Genomic DNA, 19,907 nt, shown 5'->3' with positions numbered 1-19,907 from the left:
GGGGATGCTACAGCGGACCTTCAACCTCTTGGCCCTCTATAGTATTCTGGTATGTTTTTCTGATCACGGCCTCAAACCATACTCATAAGCTGCTTAACATAACCTGGTGCACAACACAACACTTGATAAACTGCTCTCACAGCATCTGATACACTGCATACACTGCATTCATACGGTGCGTTCTGCACTTGATAAACTGCTCACGGCGTTCACACACTGTACCCGTGCACTGCATTTTGCATTAATAAACTGCTCACGGTATTCACACACTGTACTCATACACTACATTCTGCACTGATAAACTGCTCACGGCATTCTGATGTATTTGCCTTTTGTGCCTTTCAGCCCCCTTTCCAGATTCCTCCGGTGGGTGGTGCTCCGGCTGGGCCCTCTATTCCTGCTCGAGGAGGGCGTGGAGACATTGTACATCCCCGTACCAGGGCGGGGCGTGTTCATGTCGGGAGTAGCTCTCGGGTGCCGACCCTTGATGATGACGATGATGACGATGATGAGTTCGGGGCAGAGGCAGGAGCCGGGTCATCTGAGGAGGCTGGAGACGACTCAGACTCAGGCTCAGATGGCGACGCTGATGACAATGCCCCTGGACCTTCGTCCAGGAAGAGGGCGAGGACAGATCCCCAGGCCTGAGACTACTGATGACGATCCAGATTGCTGCTTTTCTTCTTTTTTGTACTTTTTTTTTCTTTTTCTTTGCTGGTAGTTAGATTACCCTGTACTGTCGTAGGCAGATTTTTGTTTTCAAAGCTATGTACTTGAAAAAGATAATGAAATGAACAAACTTTTGCTTAAAAAGTGTTACATTTACATATCTCATGTATTGCATCGCATCACATCATGTTACACCTCAATGTGAATGGAATTGACCTGTTGTCTGAAAAATCGAGCATTTGTACTGTAATGATCAGATAACCAAATGGCCTCCTAGCAAAACAGCCCATACTCTGTTGGGGATTAGTCTGCATACAGCCCCTAACACCACACTCGGTTCATTCTGCGCACAGTAAATCCTGAACAAAAAGCCCAAATCTGACAAGACGGACCATGAAGGTTGAATCCACTGAAGTTGAAACACACTCAGATGCGATCTGAAAACCCAGAGGCTTCGAAGAGGCCCATGTTTTCCTGTTCACACTTATCGGGGGTGAACCCTGCAGTTGGTATGAAAGAACCAAATCATGTTTTTGCACAAATGTGGAGAATGGCACAGCATTCTGAGCACAAAACGATCTTCGGAATAAAAAAGGATTTTCGACCGGGGTATCGAGCCTACAACTGAACACAGCAGGAAGGACTCAAACAAAGGGGTACACGACCTAAACACAACGAGACACGCTCGGAAAAGACCCAAAACAAAAGTTGAGGTGAACAAAACGAAAGACACGACACGCGGACATGTTCAACGAAAGACCTCAAATCTCGAGGAGCCAGTTCCTCCGGGTATATTTCCCATCCTTTCTGATTTGTGATTCTCACATCACTCATCCCTCCCCAAGGTGATTGATGAATGAATAGGAAGTTGCGGGTTCATGCCCAACGCCGTTAGCTCACAGCTATTTCTTCTGGTGGGTAGAGTGCCCTCCCGGCATGTATGTTGACGACGGGGGAAAGACAGAACGCCTGACTCAACTGTGCCCCTAGTTCATCATTTTGACCATTTTTTGTTTTGGTTTTCTACTAAAATAGTTTTGATCAAGATGACAGTCGGATTAACACACTTGTTCGATTTTTGATTTGAAAATCATGCAATTCAGACTATAAGCACTGAAAATTTTCCTTTTTGGGTCCAAGAAAATGGTCCAGTTCTGGAAAATGAAATAATTTTCGAGAAAATGGTCAACCTCAGTAAAAATTCTCAAAAACTATATTTGCAAACGGCCGCCGCCCAACGAGCGCGGAACTCATTCTCGAGATGCACAACCTCGAATCGGAGGCAATGGAAAATTGCCCCTTGTTTGAGGGACGCTGCACGATAACGGAAAGTTGCCCCTTGTCTGGCTGATGTCGCAGCATATTGTAAACAGTCCTTACCAGTGATGATCACGACCGAACTTTCTCGGATACGGAGAAGACGAAGATGGTCAAAACCAATATATGGACACAGTCACTTTGAAGGTGTTGAGGGCTGGACTTCAGGACGAAGTTGCCTATGTATCCGGTTGTCACAACCGAACTATCGGATTCAGAGAGGGTAAGGATAATCAAAACCATTACATGGACTGAGGCGCTATGAAAGCGTTGAGGGCTGGACTTCAGGATGAAGTTGCCTACGTATCCCAAACATAGGAATCAAGCCTTACGTAGTTCCGGTGAAGGTACACTCAGGTATTTTAACCTTCACTTTTTTAGGCTCTAACTTTTGCCAAGGTGCCTGATGCGGGTTTTCGACCTTGCGAGCTTCTTTTCATTTTCTTTTTTTTTTCTGATTTTTTGTATCTTTTCATTCTCTTTTTTTTTCTCGTTTTTTTTTATTTTATTTCTTCTCTTTTTCTTTTGCATTTTTTGTATTTTTCTCTTGCTCTAACTTTTGCCTGGGTCGCCCTTCCGGGTTTTCGTCCCAGCGAGCCTCTTGAAGGGTAAAAGTGTAACAAGTCCATGCCAAATGGTATTTGAAGTTGAAGCCTCCCTGTATCTAGGAGAACGGCTGTTGCAATGATTCGCAGAAGAATCCATCATGGTTGCTCCACGAGCTTCTTCTGGTGAGATCTAATCTTTTTTATTCGACTTTGGTGCCTCTTGTTCGAGGGCTGCTTCAAAACTGGCCACACGGGCCTCCTTTGACAGTTGACCTTTGAATGTTCCGAATGAGTTCGAGGTTCAACACAAACAGGTCGAATCTTGAGGCTGAGAGCGATCCTAGGCTGCACAATCTCAAGAGCGATTCCACACAGGTCTTCACAGGGCCGCGCAAAACATTCATTTTTGAAAGTTTTTAAGAAAGTGACAGATCGCTCGCGTCGAAGATAGTGTGGAACCAATCTGGATCAAGCTAGGGTCTTTCTCAATACTCACGCTAACAAGCATGGTTTCATTCATTAAAGGCTTAGCATGCCTCTCTTTCTCTCAATTGATCAAATTTTTGCAAAACTGGAGGAATTCCTTCCCCTTCGTTTTCACCGCAGTGTTAAAGAGGTTTTGAAAAACATAGGTCAATGCAATGATTTTCAGGGCACAAGAGAACAAATGGAATGCACGGCCGTTTGATTCAAATTCTCTGGCACAACTAGCCCAAAACAAACAATAAGCACGGAAACATGATAGCCGCAGTTGTTTCATTCAGGTTTCTCGGATGTAACTGGCTCCACAGCAGAGACAGACTCAAAAAGAAAGCAAAGAGATTAAATACAAAAACGGTGTTTGAGGCAACAACCCCGGAATCACTCGACATCCTATACGACGGGATTGACTCGGTACCGCAAGACAGACCCGAAAACAAAAAGACTGACTCAAAGCAAAGAGACAGACTCAAAAGCAAAACAGAGAACTGACTCAAAACCTAAGCCAGAAGCTACAAAACTGCATTTACAAATGCTCAAAAAAGTGCGTACCAGACGCCACGTCAGAAATACACTAAGCGCTGCCCGCAGGTGGTCTAACCCCTGATCACATACTCGCAGTATCCTCAAAGTCCAACAGCTCGGTGGTAACAGACTTTGCTGAGGTAGGTGGAAGAATGACCTCATTATCGATTAGATCCTGCACTTCATGGCAAAGGCGGAAACAGTTATCGGTGGCGTGACCGGTCTGTTGGTGGTACGCGCAGTACAAAGCAGCATCATGTGTGAGAGGGAGATTCTTCGGGAGAGGCCGAGGTTCAAGGGGTTTGAGGTGCCCCCTTTCGGCAAGAATCTGAAGTGCCTTAGACAGAGGCATGTAGAGAGCATGAAAGATCCTGTGCCCTCGGGGCAAGTATTTTGAAGTTTGAGCATTCTTACTAGACGCACTAGCAAAAGGGTCGGCAGGCACTGCCTTGGTTTTCTGATCTTTCCCAAGTGCAGGGTTGGGAATAGGAGGAACTGTTTTGGCATGACGGGGCCTATCCCGATTTTCTGACTGACTTGAACTACCCTCAGGTGGAGTGGGGAAAGCATCCTCCACAGTTTTTGCCACAACTGCGGATATCTGTTGCTTGTTCATCCCCCCAGCTTTCAAAGCCTCGACTGCCCACAGCAGTTGTTCAATGGGATCGGCATCTGCCTTCATTTCGTTCTTGCCTTCGGCCTCAGCCTGATCGGGGGTTTGGGTTAATGCATCAGAGCGAAGCCTGGTTGTTGCTGACACGTCGTTGCTGTAGCTGGAGGCAACCTATGGTTAGCTGAGCTCTATCACAATCCGCCCCAGTAGCAGGGCCTCCTGTGGTATGAAATTCCCGGCATACGGTGCCGCTGGCAGCGAAGCCGACATTCCATAGGCCAAATCGGCCACGGATCTCTGGAGGTCACCAATCATTCCCATCAGCTCGAATGTAGTGGGCTCGCGAGCCTGATAAAACTGGGGGGTCCAAACCGGGTGTGCGATAGGCGACCTAGGCGGATGCGATACATCAACATTGGTTTCATCCCGCAAGGTGATCCCTTGATCCAGCGTAGCTGTCATAACCACAATCTCTTCTGAATTCTGTGTCATCATAAGTCCTGCCTCAGCAAGGGGGAACACTAGCTATTCTGTATCAATTCTCTGGACACTCTGAACTGAAAGGAAAAACAAACAGCATTTCAGGCCAAACAGATCAATCACAGGTGTAGCCGAACAACTGCACTCTACTACTGATCACTGTTCCCCAGAATCACTGTTCCCAAAACTGAACTTGATACCCGCAGATAACTGATTCTCATAAACTGACATTGATGCCCTCAAGTCTGATACTCAAACTTGCAAACTGATATGTACATTCCTATAGAGATATACTCTAAAAGCACATAGCAAGTAAAGAGAGCCAAAACACCCCTATGGAGGGGTAGGGTTTCCCTGTCCTATTTTGTCAGGAGCTAGGGTTTCACTATGCACGCAGCAGTTTTCAAACAATCTAACATCGGGTAAGCAACCTGTCCTAGCTTGGAATGGTCCCTATGGATCCGAATATGCACTAGGTCGAATGGTCAAAAAGGGTGCCCCGGTAAAATCGGGGTTTGTGTTCCCATACTGTCAGAGCCCATAACCGGTCAGCCTTATTGTGACACCCCTGTTCCGTAGTATGTTAATTGGTCCTTAACATGATGTGATTATGTATTTTGATATGATTTTGTGTTCCACTATGTGAAAATATGTGGTTTGAAATTTTATCTGTTCATCGTAGGAATATCTGTTTGAGTAGTCTGTTTTGGAAATTTAATTGAGGGCCTTATCGGCCACGGAACCCGAAATTGACTACGCCATTGTGGTTGGCATAATTTTTAGGGCCTACGCTGAAATTTAATTGAAATTTGATTCTGGTCAATTTAAACTGATTAAATTGATAAATTAAGTACCCCATTATTTTATATTAAAATATTTGTTAGTGGGGCTTGTTTTATATTTGCATTGCACTCCCCTTTAGCTCTCTTAAAACTCAAAATCTGAGTTAGACAATTGAGAGGGAGAGAGAGAGGCCGGCCATGGAGAGAAAAAGGGAGAGATTTGTGTAATTTGGGCTCAAGACTTGGGAATTTGAAGATCTAGCTCAAGATTTGGCTAGAGCTTGAGTGTTGAAGCTCTTAGGTAAGTGATTTCATGAACTCTTACTTGTAATTTGTAAGTTCAAGGGTTGTTTGTGATCAAGAACATGTAATGAGTTGATTTTTGTTGAGATTGAGGTCTTAGAACTCATGCATGTAAGAAATTACTTTGAATTTGCATGTTTGAGCTTGAAACACATGATTCATGTGGAGTTTTGGGTAAAGCTCATATTGTAGTCACCATTTGTACCATCTAAGTTGAGAATGATGAGCATCTCCCACATGCATGTACAAATCATGGGAGTATAAGTCTTGAATGTTGAATTCGAGCATATTGATGATGGGTTTGAGATAATTTGGGACATGCATGTAGATAATTCATGTAATTGAGCTTCCTAATGTTGTAATCTTGCATTAGTAGCATGTTAGCATGTGTAAATGTGTAATTTGAACCATTGCATGCAAGAAATGTAGATGGAAAACTGATTTGGAGCTCAAGAACACGATCTGGGAAACCCAGATTTTTGAGGTCCGCTCGAGCGGGGTAATGGCCGCTCGAGCGGGAAAATCGTGCTCCCAGCATTTTTGCAGAGTTGGATGCCCGCTCGAGCAGGACACTTCACGCTCGAGCGTGGATTTTTGTAGACGGACCTTCAGCTCGAGCGCTCTATTCCACGCTCGAGCGCACCTTTCATGCAACCAGTACTTTTGCAGGCCTTAAGGGTCCGCTCGAGCGGAGAAGTTTACGCTCGAGCGGGGACCCTGTTTCCTGGAATTTTGTTCATGCATTCTGTGATTCGTTTTCCGTTCTCTTTCACTTGTAAGCACTCTTAGGCATGTGTTAAGCATTGTAAATGAGTTAATGAGATAAGAACAAAGCCTAAAGAGGAATATGTGAATTAAAGAACGGATTGAGCTGTTAGTGACCCTTTTGTATTCATGAAATGTGTAGGGTCAAGCTCCAGGGCGCATCCACAAGCCGATCACTGTGAGTAATATCAATATTTGAAAACTTGTCAATGTCCAATTGTTATTCCCCTATAAATATTATGAGTTGTTAATTGGGATTGTGGACAAAAGTTTGACATGAATGAATGGGCCAAAGGCCGTTTGACATGAATGAATGGGCCAAAGGCCGTTTGACATGAATGAATGGGCCAAAGGCCGTTTGACATGAATGAATGGGCCAAAGGCCGTTTGACATGAAGGAATGGGCCAAAGGCCGTTTGACATGAAGGAATGGGCCAAAGGCCGTTTGACATGAATGAATGGGCGAAAGGCCGTTTGACATGAATGAATGGGCCAAAGGCCGTTTGACATGAATGAATGGGCCGAAGGCCGTTTAACATGAATGAATGGGCCGAAGGCCGTTTTGCCATGAATGGAAACCCGGATGGGCCAAAGGCCAGAATGTTTGGAACTACAGTTACTTGACTTGCATTTCTTATAGTTATATATATTTTGCTGTTAAACAGAAGTATGAATTGGGCCCAAGGCCGTTTGGAGCATGTTGTTCTACATATTGTTATGTAACTGTTATATTTGATATTATTCACTGGGCTATCGCTCACGCTCATTCATGTATTTGTAGGTGAGCCAAGGGAAGTCCAAACCCAGCCCCAGTGAAGTCTGCTAGGAACAACAGGAGTTTTGGGAGAGTCAGCCTTGTGCCTCGCGCATGAGACCATCCTTGCCCTTTTACTATGTACCTATGTTTTGTCTTGTTGGCAAGGACCTAGTGCATGTCTGTACATAGTCTGTTATAGGTTGACTCGTTTTGGACGATCCTGTCTGTAATGAATTTTGTGAAACTGTACTTTTGATGTGAGTTATTAACGTATCTAAGTATGGTTTGTTTGATGTGCATATAAGCACGGCTCTATGGACAAAGTTTTTAATTTTGCTTCCGTTTGGCCCCCATTAACTCTGTTAAAATACGTTTAGGACAGTTTGAGGCCGTAGGTAATCTCATGATTACTGGCCGGTTACGTCCTTAACCCACGGGGGCGGGTTCGGGTCGTGACAGAGTGGTATCAGAGCACGAGTTGATAACTCACACACTTGTCCAAAAAGAGCAATAAGCGTCTAGATGAGATCTAGGATGCATTCATGTGATAAATACGAGTTTGGAAGCATTGATTATATGCTTAAATGTTTTGTTATGAATAATTATATGTGTAAGTTGTGAACTACTTGCATTACGAATTATCTGGAAATATGTGCTCCTTAGTGTATGTGTACTTGTGTACCTTTGGTATGGAATATAATGCAAGTTTAATTAGATGGTGAGAACCAGAGGTGATGAGTTAGAGGAATCCTCTGCTGCCAGGCTGGACAGAATGGAAAGACTGATTCAGGAAATGGCAGAAGCTTTGAGACAGCAACAGGAGTGGCAGCAACAGTGGCAGCAACCACATCCGCCACCTCCACCTCCGGCACCACCTGTGCCAGATAATCAAAATGATGATCGGATAATCGCCCTCACCAAGGAATTCAAGAAAATGAAACCACCACAGTTCCATGGTGGACTAGATCCCTTAAAAGCCGAAGCTTGGGTACTTGGGATTGAAAAATTGTTTGAGGTGTTTCCGTGCTCGGATACACAGAAAGTGCTTCTAGCCACCTTTATGCTAGAAGATGAAGCGAGAAGATGGTGGATGTTGATGAGGGAAAACCACAGAGATGTTGATTGGGCGAAATTTTTGGAAATCTTCTATGACAAGTACTTCCCGCAGTGTGTCCGGGACAGGAAAGTGGCAGAGTTCATGGAACTCAAACAAGACAGTATGACTGTAGCTGAGTATGAGGCCAAATTTACTGAGTTGGCCAGGTTTGCACCACACGTAATTGACACTGATTATAAGAAGGCAAGGCATTTTGAAGGTGGGCTCCGAAGTGACATCCTAGAGCGGGTGAATGTCCTGAAATTGGAGACCTACATTGGAGTGCTTGACCGGGCCATCATATCAGAGGCTAATATAGCTAGACAAGCTAAGCCAACAACCGAATGGAGAGGCAACAAAAGACAAGGCTTCTTTTCGAAGAAGAAATTTCTGAAAAAGCAAAACACGGGCTCCTCAACTACCTCAAGTTCTTCCCGAGACACGACTCCCATGTGCAACACTTGTAGCAAAAGGCACCGTGGAGTTTGTTACCGTGCATCGGGAGCCTGTTTTAAGTGTGGGAAACAAGGGCATATAGCCCGAGATTGTAATCAGAATAGTGGGAAGATAGCTGCTAGCTCCACTGCATCGATCCCGAAGCCGGGAAACACTTTGAGATCTGCTACTACTGGGGATACAGTGAGACAAGGGAGAGTCTTTGCACTCGTTCCGGGTGATACACGGAATGCCAATGCCGTTGTCTCAGGTACTATCTCGATATGTAATCAGGATGCTTTTGTGTTAATTGATTCTGGATCAACGCATTCATTTGTGACATATACATTTGCATCTAGACTGAAAAGACCCCTAGAATTGTTGCCATATTTGTTATGTGTGTCTGCTCCATCGGGGGAATCTGTGTTATGTGACTATATATATCGGTTTTGTGACATGCATATTGAGGATGCTACCCTGTATGTAGATTTGTTGCCCTTAAACTTTAGACACTTTGATGTAATTTTGGGCATGGATTGGTTGACCAAATATTGTGCCATTATAGATTGTGTGACAAAGAGGGTTGTATTTAAACCACCAGAACAGAAAGAAATTGTGTTTGTGGGAAATGGGGTAGTACCTCCACCATATTTGATATCTGCAATGAAAGCATGTAAATTGATCAGGAAGGGATGCCAGAGTTATTTGTGTTATGTATTGACTGAACAATCCGTGAATGTTGAATTGAATGATATTCCCATCGTTAGAGAATTCCCAGATGTGTTTCCAAATGAATTACCAGGGGAATTGGTAGACAGGGAGATAGAGTTTACTATTGAAACTGTGCCAGGCACCCAACCTATTTCTAAAACTCCCTACAGGATGGCTACAGCCGAAATGAAAGAATTAAAAGAACAGTTGCAAGACCTTCTTGATAAAGGGTTTATCCGGCCCAGTACTTCGCCTTGGGGCGCACCAGTGTTATTTGTAAAGAAAAAGGATGGTACCTTACGCCTATGTATTGATTACCGGGAATTGAACAAGGTAACGATAAAGAATAAATATCCCTTACCCCGTATTGATGACTTATTTGTCCAGTTGCAGGGATCACAGGTGTTTTCTAAGATTGATTTGAGATCCGGTTATCATCAGCTGAAGGTTAAGGCAGAAGATGTTGAGAAAACCGCATTCAGAACGAGGTATGGTCATTTTGAGTTTCTTGTTATGCCATTTGGAGTGACTAATGCTCCGGCAGCATTTATGGACTTAATGAATAGAATTTTTAAAACCTACCTTGATGAGTTTGTTGTTGTCTTCATCGATGATATTTTAATATACTCTAAAGATAGACTTGAACACGAACATCATTTGAGGACTGTTTTACAAATACTTCGGGAAAGAAAACTATTTGCTAAGTTAAAGAAATGTGAGTTTTGGTTAGATGAAGTTATTTTCTTAGGGCACGTGGTCAACAAGGAAGGAATTTCAGTGGACCCGCAGAAAATAGAAGCAATTGTGAATTGGCCTACACCAACTAATGTGACAGAAGTTCGCAGTTTCATGGGCTTAGCTGGGTACTACAGAAAGTTTGTAAAGGACTTTTCGAAATTAGCTGTGCCTCTTACCCAATTGACACGTAAAGGACAACCATTTGAGTGGAATAGTGAAAGAGAATCAGCCTTTCATGAATTGAAGACAAGATTGACCACTGCACCAATTTTGACACTACCTTCAGGTACGAAAAATTTTGTGATTTTCAGTGACGCATCTTATAAGGGTTTGGGTTGTGTGTTAATGCAGAACGGAAAGGTTATTGCTTACGCCTCCCGACAGTTGAGGCCACATGAGAAGAATTATCCAACACATGACCTAGAATTGGCCGCAGTTGTTTTTGCTTTGAAAATCTGGCGGCATTATTTGTATGGGCCAAAGTGTGAAGTCTACACAGATCATAAAAGCCTAAAATACTTCTTCACGCAGAAAGAGTTGAATATGCGTCAGAGAAGATGGCTGGAATTGATAAAAGATTACGACCTAGAAATTCAGTATCACCCCAGAAAAGCTAATACAGTGGCTGATGCCTTGAGCAGGAAATCAACAGGGAGTATGGCTTGTTTGCTTACTGAACAAAGGGAGATTTTGCAAGACTTTGAAAAGTCTGAAATTGAAGTGGTAGTGTGTGAACAGGGCGGATTGATAGCCGCTATTACAGCCGAGCCGGCAATTGTTGATGAAATCAAGCAAAAACAGAAAGAGGATGAGTTCCTCAGAAAGGTAATTGATGAATTTGAAGTCAGCCCAAAAGCAGAGTTCAGTATCGAGAATGGAATGTTGAAATTTCGAAACCGAATATGTGTTCCAGTTATTCCGGAGCTAAAGAAGAGGGTCTTAGATGAAGCCCACAGATCCGTATTTGCTATGCATCCGGGTAACAATAAAATGTATCGGGATTTGAAACAAACCTATTGGTGGCCTAAAATGAAGAAAGAGATTGCAGAACATGTGTCCAAGTGCCTTCAGTGTCAGCAAGTTAAGGCTGAACATCAGAAACCAGGCGGTCTACTTCAACCTCTCCCCATTCCTGAGTGGAAGTGGGAACATGTGACTATGGATTTCGTTGTTGGCCTACCTCGGACTTCCCGCGGTATGGATTCTGTTTGGGTTGTAGTTGATAGACTGACTAAATCTGCACATTTTCTGCCTGTCAAAACTACATTTACTGCTTACAGGTTGGCTACTATTTATGTTGATGAAATTGTCCGCTTACATGGAGTTCCAGTAACCATTGTGTCGGATAGAGATCCGAAGTTTGTATCTAGATTGTGGAAGAGTTTGCAGGAAGCTATGGGAACAGAACTAAGGTTCAGTACTGCATTCCACCCACAGACAGATGGGCAGTCAGAACGAACAATACAAACTTTGGAAGATATGCTTCGCATGTGTGCTTTGGATTTTCAGGGGAGTTGGGAAGATTACCTGCCACTTGCAGAATTTGCCTATAATAATAGCTTCCACTCCAGCATCGGTATGGCACCATACGAGGCTTTGTATGGTAGGAGGTGTAGATCACCTATTTGTTGGACAGAGGTCGGGGACAGAGCTTTGCTCGGGCCTGAAATTGTACAAGACACCTCTGAAAAGATCAAAACTATTCGGCAAAGGCTCAAAACAGCTCAAGACCGACAGAAGAGTTATGCAGATGTCCGGAGAAGACCTCTTGAGTATGAGGTCGGCGACCATGTGTTCATCCGTGTTTCTCCAATGAAAGGCCAAGTCAGGTTTGGGAAAAAGGGCAAGTTGACGCCCCGTTATATTGGGCCGTTTCAAATTTTGGAGAAACTTGGTCCAGTTGCTTACAGAGTTGCTTTGCCACCGGGATTTGAGCAAATCCACAATGTGTTTCATGTGTCAATGTTGAGGGGTTACCTCCGAGACCCGTTGCATGTGATTGATTATCACCGGATTGCTATTGATGAAAATATGGAATATGCTGAATGGCCGGAAAGAATTGTTGACCGACAAGTGAAAGAATTGAGAAACAAATCCATTCCAATGGTGAAAGTGGAATGGAAGGAACACTATGGGACAGATGCTACATGGGAAAAAGAGGAGGAAATGCGTCTACGCTATCCACATTTGTTTCCCGACGAAGGTAAGTTAAGTTTGGAGGACCAAACTTCCTAAAGGGGGGAAGACTGTGACACCCCTGTTCCGTAGTATGTTAATTGGTCCTTAACATGATGTGATTATGTATTTTGATATGATTTTGTGTTCCACTATGTGAAAATATGTGGTTTGAAATTTTATCTGTTCATCGTAGGAATATCTGTTTGAGTAGTCTGTTTTGGAAATTTAATTGAGGGCCTTATCGGCCACGGAACCCGAAATTGACTACGCCATTGTGGTTGGCATAATTTTTAGGGCCTACGCTGAAATTTAATTGAAATTTGATTCTGGTCAATTTAAACTGATTAAATTGATAAATTAAGTACCCCATTATTTTATATTAAAATATTTGTTAGTGGGGCTTGTTTTATATTTGCATTGCACTCCCCTTTAGCTCTCTTAAAACTCAAAATCTGAGTTAGACAATTGAGAGGGAGAGAGAGAGGCCGGCCATGGAGAGAAAAAGGGAGAGATTTGTGTAATTTGGGCTCAAGACTTGGGAATTTGAAGATCTAGCTCAAGATTTGGCTAGAGCTTGAGTGTTGAAGCTCTTAGGTAAGTGATTTCATGAACTCTTACTTGTAATTTGTAAGTTCAAGGGTTGTTTGTGATCAAGAACATGTAATGAGTTGATTTTTGTTGAGATTGAGGTCTTAGAACTCATGCATGTAAGAAATTACTTTGAATTTGCATGTTTGAGCTTGAAACACATGATTCATGTGGAGTTTTGGGTAAAGCTCATATTGTAGTCACCATTTGTACCATCTAAGTTGAGAATGATGAGCATCTCCCACATGCATGTACAAATCATGGGAGTATAAGTCTTGAATGTTGAATTCGAGCATATTGATGATGGGTTTGAGATAATTTGGGACATGCATGTAGATAATTCATGTAATTGAGCTTCCTAATGTTGTAATCTTGCATTAGTAGCATGTTAGCATGTGTAAATGTGTAATTTGAACCATTGCATGCAAGAAATGTAGATGGAAAACTGATTTGGAGCTCAAGAACACGATCTGGGAAACCCAGATTTTTGAGGTCCGCTCGAGCGGGGTAATGGCCGCTCGAGCGGGAAAATCGTGCTCCCAGCATTTTTGCAGAGTTGGATGCCCGCTCGAGCAGGACACTTCACGCTCGAGCGTGGATTTTTGTAGACGGACCTTCAGCTCGAGCGCTCTATTCCACGCTCGAGCGCACCTTTCATGCAACCAGTACTTTTGCAGGCCTTAAGGGTCCGCTCGAGCGGAGAAGTTTACGCTCGAGCGGGGACCCTGTTTCCTGGAATTTTGTTCATGCATTCTGTGATTCGTTTTCCGTTCTCTTTCACTTGTAAGCACTCTTAGGCATGTGTTAAGCATTGTAAATGAGTTAATGAGATAAGAACAAAGCCTAAAGAGGAATATGTGAATTAAAGAACGGATTGAGCTGTTAGTGACCCTTTTGTATTCATGAAATGTGTAGGGTCAAGCTCCAGGGCGCATCCACAAGCCGATCACTGTGAGTAATATCAATATTTGAAAACTTGTCAATGTCCAATTGTTATTCCCCTATAAATATTATGAGTTGTTAATTGGGATTGTGGACAAAAGTTTGACATGAATGAATGGGCCAAAGGCCGTTTGACATGAATGAATGGGCCAAAGGCCGTTTGACATGAATGAATGGGCCAAAGGCCGTTTGACATGAATGAATGGGCCAAAGGCCGTTTGACATGAAGGAATGGGCCAAAGGCCGTTTGACATGAAGGAATGGGCCAAAGGCCGTTTGACATGAATGAATGGGCGAAAGGCCGTTTGACATGAATGAATGGGCCAAAGGCCGTTTGACATGAATGAATGGGCCGAAGGCCGTTTAACATGAATGAATGGGCCGAAGGCCGTTTTGCCATGAATGGAAACCCGGATGGGCCAAAGGCCAGAATGTTTGGAACTACAGTTACTTGACTTGCATTTCTTATAGTTATATATATTTTGCTGTTAAACAGAAGTATGAATTGGGCCCAAGGCCGTTTGGAGCATGTTGTTCTACATATTGTTATGTAACTGTTATATTTGATATTATTCACTGGGCTATCGCTCACGCTCATTCATGTATTTGTAGGTGAGCCAAGGGAAGTCCAAACCCAGCCCCAGTGAAGTCTGCTAGGAACAACAGGAGTTTTGGGAGAGTCAGCCTTGTGCCTCGCGCATGAGACCATCCTTGCCCTTTTACTATGTACCTATGTTTTGTCTTGTTGGCAAGGACCTAGTGCATGTCTGTACATAGTCTGTTATAGGTTGACTCGTTTTGGACGATCCTGTCTGTAATGAATTTTGTGAAACTGTACTTTTGATGTGAGTTATTAACGTATCTAAGTATGGTTTGTTTGATGTGCATATAAGCACGGCTCTATGGACAAAGTTTTTAATTTTGCTTCCGTTTGGCCCCCATTAACTCTGTTAAAATACGTTTAGGACAGTTTGAGGCCGTAGGTAATCTCATGATTACTGGCCGGTTACGTCCTTAACCCACGGGGGCGGGTTCGGGTCGTGACAGAGTGGTATCAGAGCACGAGTTGATAACTCACACACTTGTCCAAAAAGAGCAATAAGCGTCTAGATGAGATCTAGGATGCATTCATGTGATAAATACGAGTTTGGAAGCATTGATTATATGCTTAAATGTTTTGTTATGAATAATTATATGTGTAAGTTGTGAACTACTTGCATTACGAATTATCTGGAAATATGTGCTCCTTAGTGTATGTGTACTTGTGTACCTTTGGTATGGAATATAATGCAAGTTTAATTAGATGGTGAGAACCAGAGGTGATGAGTTAGAGGAATCCTCTGCTGCCAGGCTGGACAGAATGGAAAGACTGATTCAGGAAATGGCAGAAGCTTTGAGACAGCAACAGGAGTGGCAGCAACAGTGGCAGCAACCACATCCGCCACCTCCACCTCCGGCACCACCTGTGCCAGATAATCAAAATGATGATCGGATAATCGCCCTCACCAAGGAATTCAAGAAAATGAAACCACCACAGTTCCATGGTGGACTAGATCCCTTAAAAGCCGAAGCTTGGGTACTTGGGATTGAAAAATTGTTTGAGGTGTTTCCGTGCTCGGATACACAGAAAGTGCTTCTAGCCACCTTTATGCTAGAAGATGAAGCGAGAAGATGGTGGATGTTGATGAGGGAAAACCACAGAGATGTTGATTGGGCGAAATTTTTGGAAATCTTCTATGACAAGTACTTCCCGCAGTGTGTCCGGGACAGGAAAGTGGCAGAGTTCATGGAACTCAAACAAGACAGTATGACTGTAGCTGAGTATGAGGCCAAATTTACTGAGTTGGCCAGGTTTGCACCACACGTAATTGACACTGATTATAAGAAGGCAAGGCATTTTGAAGGTGGGCTCCGAAGTGACATCCTAGAGCGGGTGAATGTCCTGAAATTGGAGACCTACATTGGAGTGCTTGACCGGGCCATCATATCAGAGGCTAATATAGCTAGACAAGCTAAGCCAACAACCGAATGGAGAGGCAACAAAAGACAAGGCTTCTTTTCGAAGAAGAAATTTCTGAAAAAGCAAAACACGGGCTCCTCAACTACCTCAAGTTCTTCCCGAGACACGACTCCCATGTGCAACACTTGTAGCAAAAGGCACCGTGGAGTTTGTTACCGTGCATCGGGAGCCTGTTTTAAGTGTGGGAAACAAGGGCATATAGCCCGAGATTGTAATCAGAATAGTGGGAAGATAGCTGCTAGCTCCACTGCATCGATCCCGAAGCCGGGAAACACTTTGAGATCTGCTACTACTGGGGATACAGTGAGACAAGGGAGAGTCTTTGCACTCGTTCCGGGTGATACACGGAATGCCAATGCCGTTGTCTCAGGTACTATCTCGATATGTAATCAGGATGCTTTTGTGTTAATTGATTCTGGATCAACGCATTCATTTGTGACATATACATTTGCATCTAGACTGAAAAGACCCCTAGAATTGTTGCCATATTTGTTATGTGTGTCTGCTCCATCGGGGGAATCTGTGTTATGTGACTATATATATCGGTTTTGTGACATGCATATTGAGGATGCTACCCTGTATGTAGATTTGTTGCCCTTAAACTTTAGACACTTTGATGTAATTTTGGGCATGGATTGGTTGACCAAATATTGTGCCATTATAGATTGTGTGACAAAGAGGGTTGTATTTAAACCACCAGAACAGAAAGAAATTGTGTTTGTGGGAAATGGGGTAGTACCTCCACCATATTTGATATCTGCAATGAAAGCATGTAAATTGATCAGGAAGGGATGCCAGGGTTATTTGTGTTATGTATTGACTGAACAATCCGTGAATGTTGAATTGAATGATATTCCCATCGTTAGAGAATTCCCAGATGTGTTTCCAAATGAATTACCAGGGGAATTGGTAGACAGGGAGATAGAGTTTACTATTGAAACTGTGCCAGGCACCCAACCTATTTCTAAAACTCCCTACAGGATGGCTACAGCCGAAATGAAAGAATTAAAAGAACAGTTGCAAGACCTTCTTGATAAAGGGTTTATCCGGCCCAGTACTTCGCCTTGGGGCGCACCAGTGTTATTTGTAAAGAAAAAGGATGGTACCTTACGCCTATGTATTGATTACCGGGAATTGAACAAGGTAACGATAAAGAATAAATATCCCTTACCCCGTATTGATGACTTATTTGTCCAGTTGCAGGGATCACAGGTGTTTTCTAAGATTGATTTGAGATCCGGGTATCATCAGCTGAAGGTTAAGGCAGAAGATGTTGAGAAAACCGCATTCAGAACGAGGTATGGTCATTTTGAGTTTCTTGTTATGCCATTTGGAGTGACTAATGCTCCGGCAGCATTTATGGACTTAATGAATAGAATTTTTAAAACCTACCTTGATGAGTTTGTTGTTGTCTTCATCGATGATATTTTAATATACTCTAAAGATAGACTTGAACACGAACATCATTTGAGGACTGTTTTACAAATACTTCGGGAAAGAAAACTATTTGCTAAGTTAAAGAAATGTGAGTTTTGGTTAGATGAAGTTATTTTCTTAGGGCACGTGGTCAACAAGGAAGGAATTTCAGTGGACCCGCAGAAAATAGAAGCAATTGTGAATTGGCCTACACCAACTAATGTGACAGAAGTTCGCAGTTTCATGGGCTTAGCTGGGTACTACAGAAAGTTTGTAAAGGACTTTTCGAAATTAGCTGTGCCTCTTACCCAATTGACACGTAAAGGACAACCATTTGAGTGGAATAGTGAAAGAGAATCAGCCTTTCATGAATTGAAGACAAGATTGACCACTGCACCAATTTTGACACTACCTTCAGGTACGGAAAATTTTGTGATTTTCAGTGACGCATCTTATAAGGGTTTGGGTTGTGTGTTAATGCAGAACGGAAAGGTTATTGCTTACGCCTCCCGACAGTTGAGGCCACATGAGAAGAATTATCCAACACATGACCTAGAATTGGCCGCAGTTGTTTTTGCTTTGAAAATCTGGCGGCATTATTTGTATGGGCCAAAGTGTGAAGTCTACACAGATCATAAAAGCCTAAAATACTTCTTCACGCAGAAAGAGTTGAATATGCGTCAGAGAAGATGGCTGGAATTGATAAAAGATTACGACCTAGAAATTCAGTATCACCCCAGAAAAGCTAGTACAGTGGCTGATGCCTTGAGCAGGAAATCAACAGGGAGTATGGCTTGTTTGCTTACTGAACAAAGGGAGATTTTGCAAGACTTTGAAAAGTCTGAAATTGAAGTGGTAGTGTGTGAACAGGGCGGATTGATAGCCGCTATTACAGCCGAGCCGGCAATTGTTGATGAAATCAAGCAAAAACAGAAAGAGGATGAGTTCCTCAGAAAGGTAATTGATGAATTTGAAGTCAGCCCAAAAGCAGAGTTCAGTATCGAGAATGGAATGTTGAAATTTCGAAACCGAATATGTGTTCCAGTTATTCCGGAGCTAAAGAAGAGGGTCTTAGATGAAGCCCACAGATCCGTATTTGCTATGCATCCGGGTAACAATAAAATGTATCGGGATTTGAAACAAACCTATTGGTGGCCTAAAATGAAGAAAGAGATTGCAGAACATGTGTCCAAGTGCCTTCAGTGTCAGCAAGTTAAGGCTGAACATCAGAAACCAGGCGGTCTACTTCAACCTCTCCCCATTCCTGAGTGGAAGTGGGAACATGTGACTATGGATTTCGTTGTTGGCCTACCTCGGACTTCCCGCGGTATGGATTCTGTTTGGGTTGTAGTTGATAGACTGACTAAATCTGCACATTTTCTGCCTGTCAAAACTACATTTACTGCTTACAGGTTGGCTACTATTTATGTTGATGAAATTGTCCGCTTACATGGAGTTCCAGTAACCATTGTGTCGGATAGAGATCCGAAGTTTGTATCTAGATTGTGGAAGAGTTTGCAGGAAGCTATGGGAACAGAACTAAGGTTCAGTACTGCATTCCACCCACAGACAGATGGGCAGTCAGAATGAACAATACAAACTTTGGAAGATATGCTTCGCATGTGTGCTTTGGATTTTCAGGGGAGTTGGGAAGATTACCTGCCACTTGCAGAATTTGCCTATAATAATAGCTTCCACTCCAGCATCGGTATGGCACCATACGAGGCTTTGTATGGTAGGAGGTGTAGATCACCTATTTGTTGGACAGAGGTCGGGGACAGAGCTTTGCTCGGGCCTGAAATTGTACAAGACACCTCTGAAAAGATCAAAACTATTCGGCAAAGGCTCAAAACAGCTCAAGACCGACAGAAGAGTTATGCAGATGTCCGGAGAAGACCTCTTGAGTATGAGGTCGGCGACCATGTGTTCATCCGTGTTTCTCCAATGAAAGGCCAAGTCAGGTTTGGGAAAAAGGGCAAGTTGACGCCCCGTTATATTGGGCCGTTTCAAATTTTGGAGAAACTTGGTCCAGTTGCTTACAGAGTTGCTTTGCCACCGGGATTTGAGCAAATCCACAATGTGTTTCATGTGTCAATGTTGAGGGGTTACCTCCGAGACCCGTTGCATGTGATTGATTATCACCGGATTGCTATTGATGAAAATATGGAATATGCTGAATGGCCGGAAAGAATTGTTGACCGACAAGTGAAAGAATTGAGAAACAAATCCATTCCAATGGTGAAAGTGGAATGGAAGGAACACTATGGGACAGATGCTACATGGGAAAAAGAGGAGGAAATGCGTCTACGCTATCCACATTTGTTTCCCGACGAAGGTAAGTTAAGTTTGGAGGACCAAACTTCCTAAAGGGGGGAAGACTGTGACACCCCTGTTCCGTAGTATGTTAATTGGTCCTTAACATGATGTGATTATGTATTTTGATATGATTTTGTGTTCCACTATGTGAAAATATGTGGTTTGAAATTTTATCTGTTCATCGTAGGAATATCTGTTTGAGTAGTCTGTTTTGGAAATTTAATTGAG

The 19,907-nt window shown here is 43.1% G+C and overlaps 1 protein-coding gene across 1 annotated transcript in view; it reads left to right on the top strand.

The window, feature by feature from the left end:
- Positions 1-19,907, top strand: part of LOC145805390 (uncharacterized) — an 83,647-nt gene that overhangs the window by 48,754 nt on the left and 14,986 nt on the right. Inside the window, exons 6-11 of the mRNA XM_082900513.1 lie at positions 9,377-10,858; positions 11,213-11,559; positions 11,932-12,389; positions 16,648-18,134; positions 18,489-18,835; positions 19,208-19,607. Coding sequence (XP_082756639.1) covers positions 9,377-10,858; positions 11,213-11,559; positions 11,932-12,389; positions 16,648-18,134; positions 18,489-18,835; positions 19,208-19,607 — 4,521 coding nt within the window. The remainder of the gene's footprint in view (positions 1-9,376; positions 10,859-11,212; positions 11,560-11,931; positions 12,390-16,647; positions 18,135-18,488; positions 18,836-19,207; positions 19,608-19,907) is intronic.

The sequence above is a fragment of the Camellia sinensis genome, chromosome 13 (genome assembly GCF_055761805.1).
Source record: "Camellia sinensis isolate YWXY chromosome 13, ASM5576180v1, whole genome shotgun sequence".
NCBI classification, from domain to species: domain Eukaryota; kingdom Viridiplantae; phylum Streptophyta; class Magnoliopsida; order Ericales; family Theaceae; genus Camellia; species Camellia sinensis.
This window is presented reverse-complemented; position numbering and strand designations above follow the sequence as displayed.